The 13022-nt window shown below is 47.2% G+C and overlaps 1 protein-coding gene across 2 annotated transcripts; it reads right to left on the bottom strand.

Moving 5' to 3' along the window:
• Positions 1–221: 221 nt before the first annotated feature.
• slc1a9 (solute carrier family 1 member 9) lies at positions 222–12072 on the bottom strand. Of its 2 annotated transcripts, XM_037256527.1 has the most exons (12): positions 12043–12072; positions 11823–11927; positions 7497–7655; positions 7220–7372; positions 6886–7142; positions 6702–6807; positions 6509–6635; positions 5042–5275; positions 3458–3652; positions 1430–1564; positions 789–1224; positions 222–480 (listed from the first exon to the last, which is right to left on the bottom strand). In XM_037256527.1, exons 3-12 carry the CDS (start codon positions 7648–7650, stop codon positions 310–312), a joined length of 1968 nt encoding a protein of 655 aa, XP_037112422.1. In that variant the 5' UTR covers positions 7651–7655; positions 11823–11927; positions 12043–12072; the 3' UTR covers positions 222–309. The 2 variants fall into 2 exon arrangements, with proteins under 2 accessions (XP_037112422.1, XP_037112421.1); XM_037256526.1 differs by having other exon boundaries at positions 6702–7142.
• Positions 12073–13022: the final 950 nt, after the last annotated feature.

The following is a 13022-nucleotide window of genomic DNA, read 5'->3' as shown; positions in this document are numbered from 1 at the left end:
TTGAAGGTGACGCAAAATGGGGGACACGGTCTGGCTCCGCCATGTCACTATGTCAACTTAAGGCAACACAAACTGGTAGAGCATAGATGGACCTTTTGCCACAGAATACGTAACGCAACACAACCTTGCCCCAAACGGGACCAAAAACCGTCGCCTGGTGGAAACATGGCTTTCACGAGGTAGCGTTTGGGTTAGAAAATAATGAATCCGAGACAGTGAGAGATGAATGAATTTAATAATTTGAACATCAAATGACAATTGCTTTTGACTGTAACACAAATTGAAACACGCGGACGTTGGCTGTTGTTGTCACGGTAGGTCACACGGTAGGATGGCGTGTCGACGGTCGTAGGCGGTGTCGTCGCTCTCTTCGCCGTCGCTGGGCTCGCCCAGGACGCGTTCCCGTTCTCGCTCTTCCTCCTCCTCCGTCTCGCTCTCTCTGTGCAGTCGGTCGCGGTAGCACTGGGGCAAGGTGGGTAGCTAAGGGACCACAAACACGCCAGGCCAATGACAATGCTAGCTGTCCGATGCTAACATCACACTTTTAGATCATGTTTTCTTGCTAGCTAGCGCCGTACTTAATCTGCCTTCATAACTGCCACCTCTCTACCTTTTCATCAACTAAAATACCTACCAACATCCCCACCCACCTGTCTAGTTGACCATCTATCGACATATCTAGCCAACAATCCCAGTACCGACCTAATACCTTATCAGTCCTAATTTACTTTGAACTGACAAGTTCCAAGGCAGATAAACTAAACCACTGCACCAGAGCATGCTCGTACCTGGGTGTCGTGGCTGGGCAGGGCACAGTAGCCCGGCTCCGTCCTGCAGAGAAGGCGAGGCGAGTGGGCGCGGAAAGGCCGAGGGGAGTGGGAGTGGGAGCACACAGAACGCGGGGAGGGCGAACGGATAGAGCGCGGCGACGGGGAGCGGATAGAACGGGACGGCGAGTAGGTGAGCGAGTGGGACTGGGACAGGACGTGGCTGTGGTGGTTCTGCTTGGGAGGGCGGGGCGAGCGGGGGGGCAGCTCGGGCGGCTTGAGCGGGTCCATCTCGGTCAGAATGGGCGGCGGCGGGATGAAATCCAGTTCCTCCTCCACCGTGAGAATTTGCATTTCGGCCGCGTCTATTTCCTGAAGCTCAGCTTTGGACAAGTGGTCCACGATGCCGGCCCCAAACGAGTCGCCCACAACGTTGATGGAGGTGCGCATCCGATCGCTGAGCGGCAGAAGGAGTGAGTCATATTTGAGTCTCAACTGGGATAGGCTAGTCCCAATTTACTGTGGCGAAAAACAACATTTTTACACTCAAGTTATGGCTGGGTTAGAAGTCAAGTCCACATGAGTCCCCCCGCCGCTGCTGAGCGGACAAACAGTTTCCCCCGCACGAATGCCGGCAAGCCGCCAAATCCCTTTTGACTCACAGCAGCCAGTCGACGGCGATGAGCAGACTGATGTCCTGCGTGGGGAGGCCCACGGCCGTCAGGATCAGCAGCATGGTGACCAATCCGGCACTCGGAATGCTGGCCGCTCCCACGCTGGCCAGGGTGGCCGTCATGCTGGCGTGAGGAAGGACAAGCATGTCAACGACATCGCCGGTACACAGACCACCACCAGCGACTAGTCTTTGGGTCATTTGGTTGTCTTTGTGCCAAGTTTCGGAAGCATCTTCAAGTTGAAGCTACCTGGTCATTCAAAAGCAGAGCGAGCGGCTTGATTTTCACCATTTTGAAGGCTCTGTTTTTCTTTCTTGTCTGTCTGCTGACACATTTGCAGACACCGGCATGCCACATGTGTGAAGATGATAGTCAGCAATGTGTCATGACAGACAATACAGTACTTAGAGGTTGGCGGTCAAGCTGACATTGATTAAATACTTGAACACACACTGGGAATGGTTTGTCGGGACGACCGCGAGCGCGCCGTCCCTCGACGAATGTTTGCTGCCCCAACGAGGAATGAACAAGGCAAAGCTCATTGGGCTTTCCCTAGAGAACTCGGAATGTTTGTGACCTACCGCCACGATGGGGATTTGAACTCGAGCGACATGAAAGCGGGCCGCTTTGAGAAATCCACTTAACTGCAGACAGATGCGGCAAAATGTTGGTCTTATTACACCACGCGAGGCCGACGAACCACAGACAACAAAGCGCGCATAGAGAAGAAATGCTCGTCTGTGAGTGCAAGTCTGCTGGAACGACCAAAACCCTCCGCCGGGAATCGATTATATGCAAATGATAAACACACACACACACACACACACAACCGCACGGCATTCAAACTGTGCTGCTCCGATCCCAAGGAAAACAACAAGAGCAACTTTGGCTAATTGAATTTGCCACATTGACAGTGCTTAAAATGTGCCAAGGAGGTGACGGTATATCGTGACTGCCATAACCTTGTTTTAGAAAACATTTTGAATAGAAATAAGATTTTACATGACAGCATTGATTGATGTGCCACTCAACACATAAATGATCAAACCCTTGTATACTCTTGTGGCTTTTTGTTATCATATATTGTCATATTATCATAGTCCAACCCTCTCATCAAAAATGTGCTCTTATGTTTTTAACCAGAAGAGAATTATAAAAGTGATCAACTGAATTCATGTTACTTAAAATAAACGTTTTATTTATTTTAATTGCGTTACAATTTATTAACGTATCAAAGTCAAAGTCAAAGTCAGCTTTATTGTCAATCCCTTCATATGTCAAGACACACAAAGAAACCGAAATTCCGTTTCCTCCATCCCACGGTAATATAATATAATTTAAAAAGCCATTAAGCAAATCTTTGTACATTTTCTACACTGTCAATTTGAAATAAGGTCCTTTTATATAATAAAGAAATTATATGTATTTTTAAATCGTATTCATTGATTACCGTTTTTTCCATGTATAATGCGCCCCCATGTATAATACGCACCCTAAAAATGGCATGTTGATGCTGGAAAAAACCCTGTACCCATGTATAATACGCACCCAAATTCTGACTCCTACTTAAGTCCGTAAACGTAAAATTATTTCAGAAAAAAGATCATCTTTGGGAACAACCGGATGTTATTCTGCCGGTCAGTATCACTGCGCATGCGCTAGCAAACTCAATAGCGAAGAAATGTTTCGGATTTGTGTAGGGTACATTGTGACAGCAAACGAGCAGGTGATCGAGCAAGCGTCTGATACGAGAGCATTGTGTTCGTATGGAGCGTGTTTGAAGTGAACAGCAGAGAAGAAAGCGCATCTGTAATGGCGGCCTCCGTATGATATCCGGATAAAAAAAAAAAAAAAAGAAAAAAAAAAAAAGATTGTACCCATGTATAATACGCACCCCAGATTTTAGGACAATAAATTAGTTAGATTTTGCGAATTATACATGAAAAAAAACGTTAATTAAAAAGAATTATTGACAGATCATTAAAATAACGCTGAGTGAGTGTTTTTGAGGCTAACCTGACTGTGATGATCTGGCCGCCGTCCAGCGTGATGTCGTTCATCTGCGCGATGAAGATGGCCGCCACGGCCTCGTAGAGCGCCGTGCCATCCATGTTGATGGTGGCGCCGATGGGCAGCACGAATCGGGTCACGCGCTTATCGATCTTCAGGTTCTCCTCCAGGCAGCGAAACGTGACCGGCAAGGTCCCGGCGCTGAATATCCACATGACATCAATTAGATAGTGACGTGCCAGAGTAATAATTTGATAAAATTTGATAAATAAAATAAACAGTAAAATATAAAATTTTACAAATTATCAAGATTCTAGTTATTTGATCAAATAATGTATTTATTGTGTGAAGGCGATAACTACTTCCATATAGTTCCAAGTTTCACGCGTTACAAATATTCACGCGACGTTTGCGTATATTTTTTTTCGTTCAAAAAATTTACCGTTTGCGCAGAATTCGTACATTTGCGGCGAAAATTTCCACATTCATTCTTAATGGCACATTAAACATTTACCGTTTTTCGCGCTTTTTGTTTTCTCGCTTATGGTTTTTCTTGCTTACCGTTGTTCACGCTTATCGTTTATCGCGCTTACCGTTTTTTGCGCTTATCGTTTTCTCACTTACCGTTTTTCGCGCTTATCATTTTTCGCGCAAACCGTTTTACGCTAACCGTTTTTTGCGCTTACCATTTTTCATGCTTACCGTTTTTCGCGCATATCGTTTTTTCACGTACCGTTTTTCACGCTTATCCATTTTCGAGCTCATTGTTTTCTCGCTTAGCGTTTTTTGCGCTTATTGCTTTCCCACTTACCGTTTGCTGCGCTTACTGTTTTTCGAGCTTACCGTTTTTCACACTAACCGTTTTACGCTTAACGTTTTTCACGGTTACCGTTTACTCGCTTACCGTTCTTTGCGCTCACCGTTTTGTGCGCTTACCGTTTTCTCGCTTACTGTTTTTCGCGCTTACCGTTTTCCGTGCTTACCGTTTTCCGCGTATTGTTTCTCGCTTACCGTTTTTTCACGCTTACCGTTTCTCGCACCAACCGTTTTCTCGCTTACAGTTTTTCGCGCTTATCGTTTTTTGCGCTTATTGCTTTCCCACTTACCATTTTTCGTGCTTACCGTTTTTTGCGCTAACCGTTTTACGCTTGTTTTCTCGCTTAACATTTTTCGCGCTTATCGTTTTCATGCTTACCGTATTTCACACTTACCATCTTTCGCGTTTTTAATTTTTCCTGCTTAACGCAAAAATCATTCCCCAAGATTTTTTCAGCTTCTTCGCCTTCACACGAAATTTCTCCAGGAATTTTATTCTTTAGTTCTATATAGCTTGATGATTGTACAATAAAATGGGAATGAATTATTCTTTTATCATTAAAATAAACGCATTTTAGTAGTACTCTGTACTTTAATTTGCATTTATTTATTTCATTTTGTGAATGAAAAACAAGCAATTGTACTTACTGGGTCTTTACCACCAATTTGTATGTGGGGTGCTGTCTTTTGTTAAATAGGCAGTTCATTTATGATAATGAGAATAGCTGGAACTAAAAAAGTTTCTTTTTTAGCTCATCATTGCAGCTTTGTTACCTGCTGGCCGTGCCCAGTGCGGTGATCCAGGCCTGGAAGATGCCCGAGTAGAAGGTGAAGGGACTCTTGCGGGTGATGGCGAAGAAGATGGCGGGCAGGATAAGGCCACCGTGTATGAGCAGGCCCACCATGACGGTCACCATATACATGCCTAACTGCCGCGCCACCACCTCCAGGTTGCCGATGGCTGCAATCTTACCCGCAATCAGCGAGGCGATGCCCACCGGGGAATACCTGCAAAAAGATTTGCCGCTTTGACTTTTGACTTGCTTTGTGACCAAGTGGGCCAATGTCCCAGCAGATTTGCCACGTGGATCTCCCATTGCCATCCAGTTGCCAGATCAGTTTGCTTTTGCGAAGCGTGCCGCGTGCACGCTGATGGATGTCTTCCTCGTCCGATGCGCCTTCTTGTATACACTGGCCTCTGTGTTTAGCTGCCGGCTAATGTGTTTACACAGCGCGAGTGATGCGAACGCGCACGCTTCCTCTGCCGAGCAGCTGCACATAGACATTTTTTTTTTGTCCTTCGGCGCCCACCGCAGTTGAGCCGCTCCATCTTTCCGCGTTCGTTGTCTTATTTTCGTTGTTTGGATGTCGCCATGTTTTTTTTTTACCTGGTATTTGAATACAAATTTTAATAGAAATGCCTGTACTTTTTTTTTTGCTTAAAGACGTTGGTCTATCAGTAATCCTACTTAAGTACAGGGTGTGAGTACTTTTGCCACCTCTGCTGGGTCATTACATTGCAGAGATGTTCCACGTCGTCCCCCGTGGGAGAAGTCAACATTTTTCCTTCTCCCCGAGCATGTGTGCATACCACAGAGTCCAGGATCCGGATCCCATCTGTCCACGTCCTTCACACCGACACGCTTTTGCTTGAACCCCCCCCCCCCCCCCCCCCCACACACACACACACACCGATGCCGGGTTCCCACAGGGCATCCAGGGTGAGAGTTCTTCCCTTGCCTTCTCCGTCACTGTCAGCAGCCATCATGCACGCTATCTCCGGCATGTCAAAATAACGCAGACGCCGACCCAAGTGAGCAAAACCAGAAATGTTTTGCTAAAGTGGCGTCAAGAGGAAGAATGTGGGAAAAGATTCTCATTGAGATTTTGATCTTCCCAAAACTTGACATTTTTACTGTAGAATGGAATACAAACTATTTGCTGAAACACAAACCTAATCTTGACTACGTGAGTCCCCCCTCAAAAGAATATTTTACTGGGGTTTTGATGAGGCAGTGAGATTAGTGAAGCTGCTTAAGTGCAATTTGCTGGTTTATAGCTCAGAAAGACCAGTTACCATCCGACATTAATTTAAACTTAGCTTTAGCATTAGCCTCTAGCGGTAGCTTCTAACATTGGATTTCAAAGTTGGCTTCCGAGGTGACCTCTCAGACCAAAAATATCGCAAATGCAAGCCATGGTTCGACCTGAGAGAGAGTGAACGCAAGACACGCCACTGACCACATGATCATGGACACCATGGTCATGATGATCTCATTGAGGACGTTGAAGAAGTCGCACATGACTTTGCCACGCTCGCCCATCCGGCCCATGCAGATGCCGAAGGTGATGAAGAAGCCGATCAAGCCTGAAGCAATAGATCAGTAGTCGTCGTTATAGAGGTTCATCGCGTTAGCGTTAGCAGCGGTCTCACCGAGGACGTTCATGCCCCATTTGTACTCCAGTTTTTTTCTGCTGACGACAATTGGTTCCGTTTGGTTTGTGGCCGTCACCGCCGCCTGTTTCAACACCGTCTGGACCTTCGGTCGCAAAGTTTGACATCGGTTACAAGCGTCATCGGCAGAATGTGAGCAAACAGACGGAGTCCGCCAAATCACCTGCTGGAAGCACGCCTGCACCAGGTTCTCTGGGAAGAGGTTGCGGATGAGGTCCAGGAAGGCATCCAGACTGCTGACTTCCTGGTTCTTCGGAGGGGCGGAGGCGGCGGAGCCCCCCCTGAGCTTGGGGTTGCCGGGGTGGATGCTGATCACCAGAATGACGCCCAAGATGGCGGCGATGATGGTGGTGCTCATGTAGTACACCATGGCTCTGCTGCCCATCCTGCCACTGGAGCGAGCGTCCAGTCCGGCCAGACCTGAAAGGCACCGGCGGACATTTCAAGACTACTATTTGTCTTTTGAAATGCTAATTTTGAGTAGAAGGTGAGCTCACCTGTGATGAGGCTGGAGATGATGAGGGGCAGGATGAGCATCTTGAGCATCCTCATGAGGATCTCGCCGGGGAAGGAGACCATGGTGAGGGCCGAGCTGTCAGTCACCTTCATGTAGCGCAGCAACATGCCCAGAACGGCTCCCATCACCACACCTGACACAGCATCACAACAACACCTTTCATTATCATTTTTATCATGATCTCATGCACGTCACACGTCAACGCCACTGTGGCAGATTGCAGCTTTGTTGCTTGACGCCCTGCAGTTGGCGCGTACCCATGACGGTGAGGCCCAGTAGGAGGCTGTGAGTGTTGCGGCTGCAGTGGCCGGCGTCTTTGTAGCCCACCTCCGCGCCGTCATTCTGCTGACTTTCATCTCCTGCCTTGGCCTTGTTGGCGTTGGACTGGTTGACTGCGGCCTGGTTGGTCATCCTACCTGTCAACACGAAGGCATTTCAGCTGAAGAGTGCGGCCATTTATAGCGTACCTTGGCATCAGTGGGTGGGGCATGCATCAAAATGCTTGCCACCTTGTAGACAGACACTTCTAATGTTCTGTGATATTATGTGATATTTTACATTATGACATCTCAATTTACTCCCGAGCCCTTGTGCATATTCTGCGACACAGCATTGTAGGTCAACAGAAGATGTCAATATTGTTCTTGTAAATGAAGACCATCCTGCTAAATAATTAGAGAGAGCAATCAATCAATAAATCGCAATTCTGGATTTCAAGTTCGCTCAGGCCCTCGCCCTCCACCTGCCACCAGGCGACCTCAGCGACCGCCTACCGCACCCCGCAGGTATCCGTGCCAAGTACCCTCTTGAACACACAAGCACATAGCATCCAAGCCACTCCATTGTGACGCAACCTCTTGATCCTCAAAACCCACCACCAAAAAAAAAAAAGGAAAAGCAGACATGCAAAAAACAGCTTACTCGACACTGGCGGGGATTCTATCTTTCTTGGCTTCAAGGTCTATGATATGATCTCACCTGTAATAAGATTGCACAGCAGATATAGCACTTTGAAAAAGAATCCTGAAAATGTAATGCTCTGAAAAGGAGCTCCAGGGGTTCATCAAAACAGCACAAAAAACATTTGGCTGTCTCCTCCTTGGAAAAGCAAACAGACAGACTGAGTGAAAAAGTCGAACTCAACAAGAACCTACCCAGCAAGCCACCTGTTCAGTTATGTTTTTAGGCAAAAGAAGCTTTAAATAGCTTGCTTGGGGTGACCTTTCACGCATCCGTAATACTGTTTGTTGTTTCATGTTGTATGTCTTGGATATTGCGTGAATAAACTCAAACTCAAGCACAATAAAAAAATAAATAAATAAAAAACAATGACAAAAACCCAACAAACTGGGTAAATATCCCAAGGCAGTATCAATAATAAAAAGGAAGTAACTTGTGCAACCATCTGCCTCAATGCTTGTGCAATAAACACATTTTATTTTGTTATTATGCCAATTTGTTTTGTCATTGATAGCAAATATGGGAATCTCGTATTGCGTGTTCCTCTCCAAATGCCACGCCTCCCAATACGGCATGGGAGACAATTGAATTTGTCATCTGCAAGCATTTCAATTTGAATTCCCGTGGTTCAACACAGGATTGTTACACAAGACGTTTCCCTGCCGACATTCTCACGGCCTCCAACGCAACAAAAGCTTTGATTGTGAATGCATCCTCTGTCTGTATTTCAGACTCCCACCAGTTCATGTAAACACATCTGGAGAGCGCCGCCGCCGGCCAAGTCCACGTCAGAGTGCCGACCGTCCCTCCTTGCAAACGGATTATAATCCCTCAGACACGGAAATAGCGTTACCTGTCGGCCTCAGACGCTCATCCTCCGACACCCCTCGACGAGATGTCCAGAGATGGACAACGTCCCGGCCAGCTCGGACGGCGAGCTTGTAATCCTCCAAGAGTGTGAGTGTGTGTGTGTGTTGGGGGGGGGGGGTTCTCTGGTTGTTGTCGTCCTCACAAATCCTCTTTTCAGTCCTTATGTCGTTCTTTGCTGCGATATTGTTTGGCGGACAGCGGCGGGGTTACAAAGAGGTGGCGCGGGAGGAAGATCAGATTTGATCGCACCTGCTGTCGGCTTTCCCGACAAAACTCTGTGTGGGAACTCAAGAAAGTATTGAATATTGTTGCGTATTTAAATGAGCAGGGTTTGACGTGGACGGGATGTGTGGGTTCCGCCCGATAGCGCCATAATGTTATTTTCATCATCGTCAACATAAAACACATTTTTGGGTGGGTCCCAACATAAAATGCTAACTTTTATGGCAGATTATTTGCTGCTCCAGGAAATGTCAGAGCAGTTTTAAGGTGAAGCTTCACCGGCCTCCAAGGAACCCTGAAAGCCTCCAGCCTCCCCCTATTTTTCTTTTTTGCCTGAAAAGTACTTCATTACACTTTATGGGAGCACGGGAAACAGATGCTGATCAGAGGATGAGCGTAACCGAAGAACGAGGCCTGAGCTCTGGGCTCGGTGCGTCACGCCACCGCCTAGCACGGCTAGTAAAAAACAATGCTCAGATGGATAACAACGCTGCCGAGATGGCGCAGGTGGTTGTCCTCAGCTGCCAGGTGGCCCGCCGGGAAATCCCTTAAGAGACGTTGGCGGTGAGAGCTCCGGGACAGTGAAACGTGAAACGAGATCATAGCAGAGTGAAGACGTAAGAACCCCAACTTGTACGTGGCATTATTAAACGGCTTCGACTGGAAGTGAACTTTTAAGATGTAAACAGCGTCTGGCGGATCGGAGCAAATCCGAGTGGTCGGGGTCGAGCTAACGCACCTGGATAACGAGGTAGACCCAAAGAGTTGTAGGAAACTTCCCCTAAGATCGCAACCTTCTATGTAAACATTTTTTTAATGTGCGTGACCACGGCGAGAGAGGCGACAAGTGGGACGAGCACGCGTGACAACGGTCACAATCCCAATCTGTAGTGGCGGGCGTTGTACTTAGGACACAATTTATTAATCGCCAACGTTTCCACGACAACGGGCCATGACAGCGCAGGATAATCCCGCTCCGCAGCGCCCTTTGATTACTGTAATCGAGCTCGAGCCGCCGATGACGTCAGAGAGTGACGCCACTGGCGACGCAAATGGTCAACTTAACCTTGTAGTGGGTTGACCATCAGCAAACTTCAGCTTAAAAAGTTTGCCTACTGCTAGGTCAAATACTATTGTAGTGAATTTCGATTTCTGGGGGGCAACCCACTGGTAAATGAACGTTTCTCAGAATGGGTTGTATGTAACTCTTAATGCAAACTACAAACAATTGACTTCATTGTATATTATCGTATCTTTTTTTCCAAATATATTCTCATTTGCATTTAGGTGACAGGCTGATGATGTCACACGATAATCATCAATGGAACGCTGCGATGCGAAAGTCAGAAGTTCATGTCAGAAGTCAGAAGTTCATGTCAGGGGACTGTGCCACACCTGAATGGAACAACAAATGAGGATTGTGTAAATACATATTGGACTACGGTTGTAGTAGTGTGTGTGTGTGTGTGTGTGTGTGTGTGTGTGTGCGCGTGTATGTGTGTGTGTTTGTGTGTGTGCGTGTCCCAGGGGATTACTTGCAACAGTTGATTGTTTGGTGCGAGCTTTGCAAAGGGATGGATATATAATCCAATCCCCCCGCCAACACCCCCCTCTCACACTAGCCAGAGGAAGATGTAACACTAAACACCGCTTGGACGTCCCTGTCGACATTAAACGCATCGCTCCACAAAAAGCAGAACTGTGTGTCACACGTTTTCACAATGACGGGCCACAACATTAAGCATAGCGAGCAAAGCACTCAAGTTCACGGGTCAATGCCACCTGGTTCGTTTAAACATCCAAAAACATCACAACATCATGCAAATCAAAACATCGATAAATATCTATTTTTTTATAGAAAAAGAGAACTTTTTCTACTTTTCTTATTTATGGAATTTTAACTTGTAGTTTCTGCACATTCCTGCTAGCTAACAAACAAAGACAATGACAAACGTTGCCTGGGTGAGGCGATTATGGCGACCAGTCAACCCATTACCTGACTAGAAAGCTACACAAAATCATGAAAATACAACACACAGCAAATGTTGGCATCCTGAGTATCATGACACGCCTTCTTGATATGTGTGTGTGTGTGTGTGTGTGTGGGTTTGCCTCTCGGAGATGATAATCTGTGTGTATTAATCTGTTGTTTGAACTCCTTAAACACAGTCCGACAATCACATCTGCTCGTCACCCTGGCAAGCATCGGCTATTTATAAAGCGTCTCTTCGGGCGTCTGCTGGGTAAACAAGTAAACTTCACCTTGTACTTTGTAAGGCAATCAAACTCCACTTTCAAACACTTGGAACCATCTTTTCCACCAGGTAAGATGTTAGTAAATGCAACCATTCTTCCAGGTTCACAACTAGTAAACTTTCTAACCACTTCAAAACGTTTCATCAGGAAAAAAAACTGCAATTTACATTCCAAGACTGACTCATTCATGAATAAAATGAAAAGAAAAAAAACCAGTTGAAAGTAGGAGGAGGTGTGGTGAGCAGGTGAGGCGGAGGCGGAGCCTGTTAGCTTACCTGCTGAGCGTCGCTGTCTCCCAACCGACAAGTACGAGGCATCGGGAGATGAAGAGGTCGGATGCGACGATGACGGGAGAGGCAAAGTCAAAGTCTTTGCGTCATCTGAGGAAATTTGCAGATTATACGCGACGACAGCTTGTAAAGCCCATCAGCGAGCACCAATCCCCTCCCGCCCGCCTCATGGCGCGCCACTGCAACCCCCCCAAGCGTCACTCACCTCCTCGCCACCACAGGTCACTTCCTGTCCTGGATGTTGATAAAGAAAAAAAAAATCATTTAGGATTCGTGCGTGCAGAAAACAAGACATTTTAGGACATAACAAGCAAACTCACCCTCCCGTCCACTGGGGGGCATCGTGACTCTGCAAAGTAGCGACGGCTTCGTTTTGTCAGCTTCTTTCATGATGGCCTTGATAGTTTTTCATCCCGGGTTCTGCCAGAGACATTTGTCCCCAGTGGAAATAATCTCATTGTAACATTCTTACTTGTAAATGTAACATCTCACTCGTGGACATAGAAGTTAAGCACAGTTAATAGTCAAGGACGGTTCCCCATCTTGGCTCTATCCTTTGAAATTAATAAGACATTCAAAGTTATCCGTTGCTGAGCTCCGCCCACATCTCTTGTGCATGACATCACAAGACAGGCATTTATCTGAGTGTTTGTGCCATTTAGGTCCATTTAAAAAGCGACATAATGCCGAATGCGCAAAAGGCGGCCGGAGTCCCACCGGAGTGACAGATGGAGACGGCGGGAACACGAATAAGCGGGCCGCAGCGAGTCCATTGTCGCTCTGAAAATCAATCTGCGGCTAATTGCCCGAGCCCTCCTAACACAAAGTCTGCGAGCGAAATGCGATCCGTCCGTGCGTTGTATGGTGAGTAAAGCGGACAACCTGTAACATTTTGCCTCTGGCGAGACGAGAGGCCGAGGCGACGGGCAAGGAGGGGGCGTCATGTCACACCGCACGGAGGTGTGAAGCTTGCAACGAGATGATTAAGTACGGACATGTCGCAGTGAAAGGCGTCATGGATGGACGGTGTCCTGCAATGAGACACCTGGACTGGCGGCGCTGGCGAGGTGGCCTGTAAGGCGAGATGGCCTCAAAGCACCACCGGCGTGTGGCCCGTGGCGGCCTTCGATGGCGCCCGGTGGCCCTCGCCAGTTTGCTCCCGAGCAACGCCTGCTTCTCATTAAG

Source organism: Syngnathus acus, chromosome 8, assembly GCF_901709675.1.
Source record: "Syngnathus acus chromosome 8, fSynAcu1.2, whole genome shotgun sequence".
Classification (NCBI taxonomy): Eukaryota; Metazoa; Chordata; class Actinopteri; order Syngnathiformes; family Syngnathidae; genus Syngnathus; species Syngnathus acus.
The sequence above is the reverse complement of the archived record's forward strand: the minus strand, read 5'-3'. Positions and strand labels throughout refer to the sequence as shown.

What these genes read in the sequence shown, in the direction of transcription:
- slc1a9 (XM_037256526.1), bottom strand. Translation starts at nt 7,650, where the DNA reads ATGACCAACCAGGCCGCAGTCAACCAGTCCAACGCCAACAAGGCCAAG. An exon ending in CATCTCCAGCCTCATCACAG is followed by an intron (nt 7,143 to 7,219) that starts GTGAGCTCACCT and finishes GGTGCCTTTCAG; the next exon opens with GTCTGGCCGGACTGGACGCT. An exon ending in ATCGCCGTCGACTGGCTGCT is followed by an intron (nt 1,225 to 1,429) that starts GTGAGTCAAAAG and finishes TCTGCCGCTCAG; the next exon opens with CGATCGGATGCGCACCTCCA.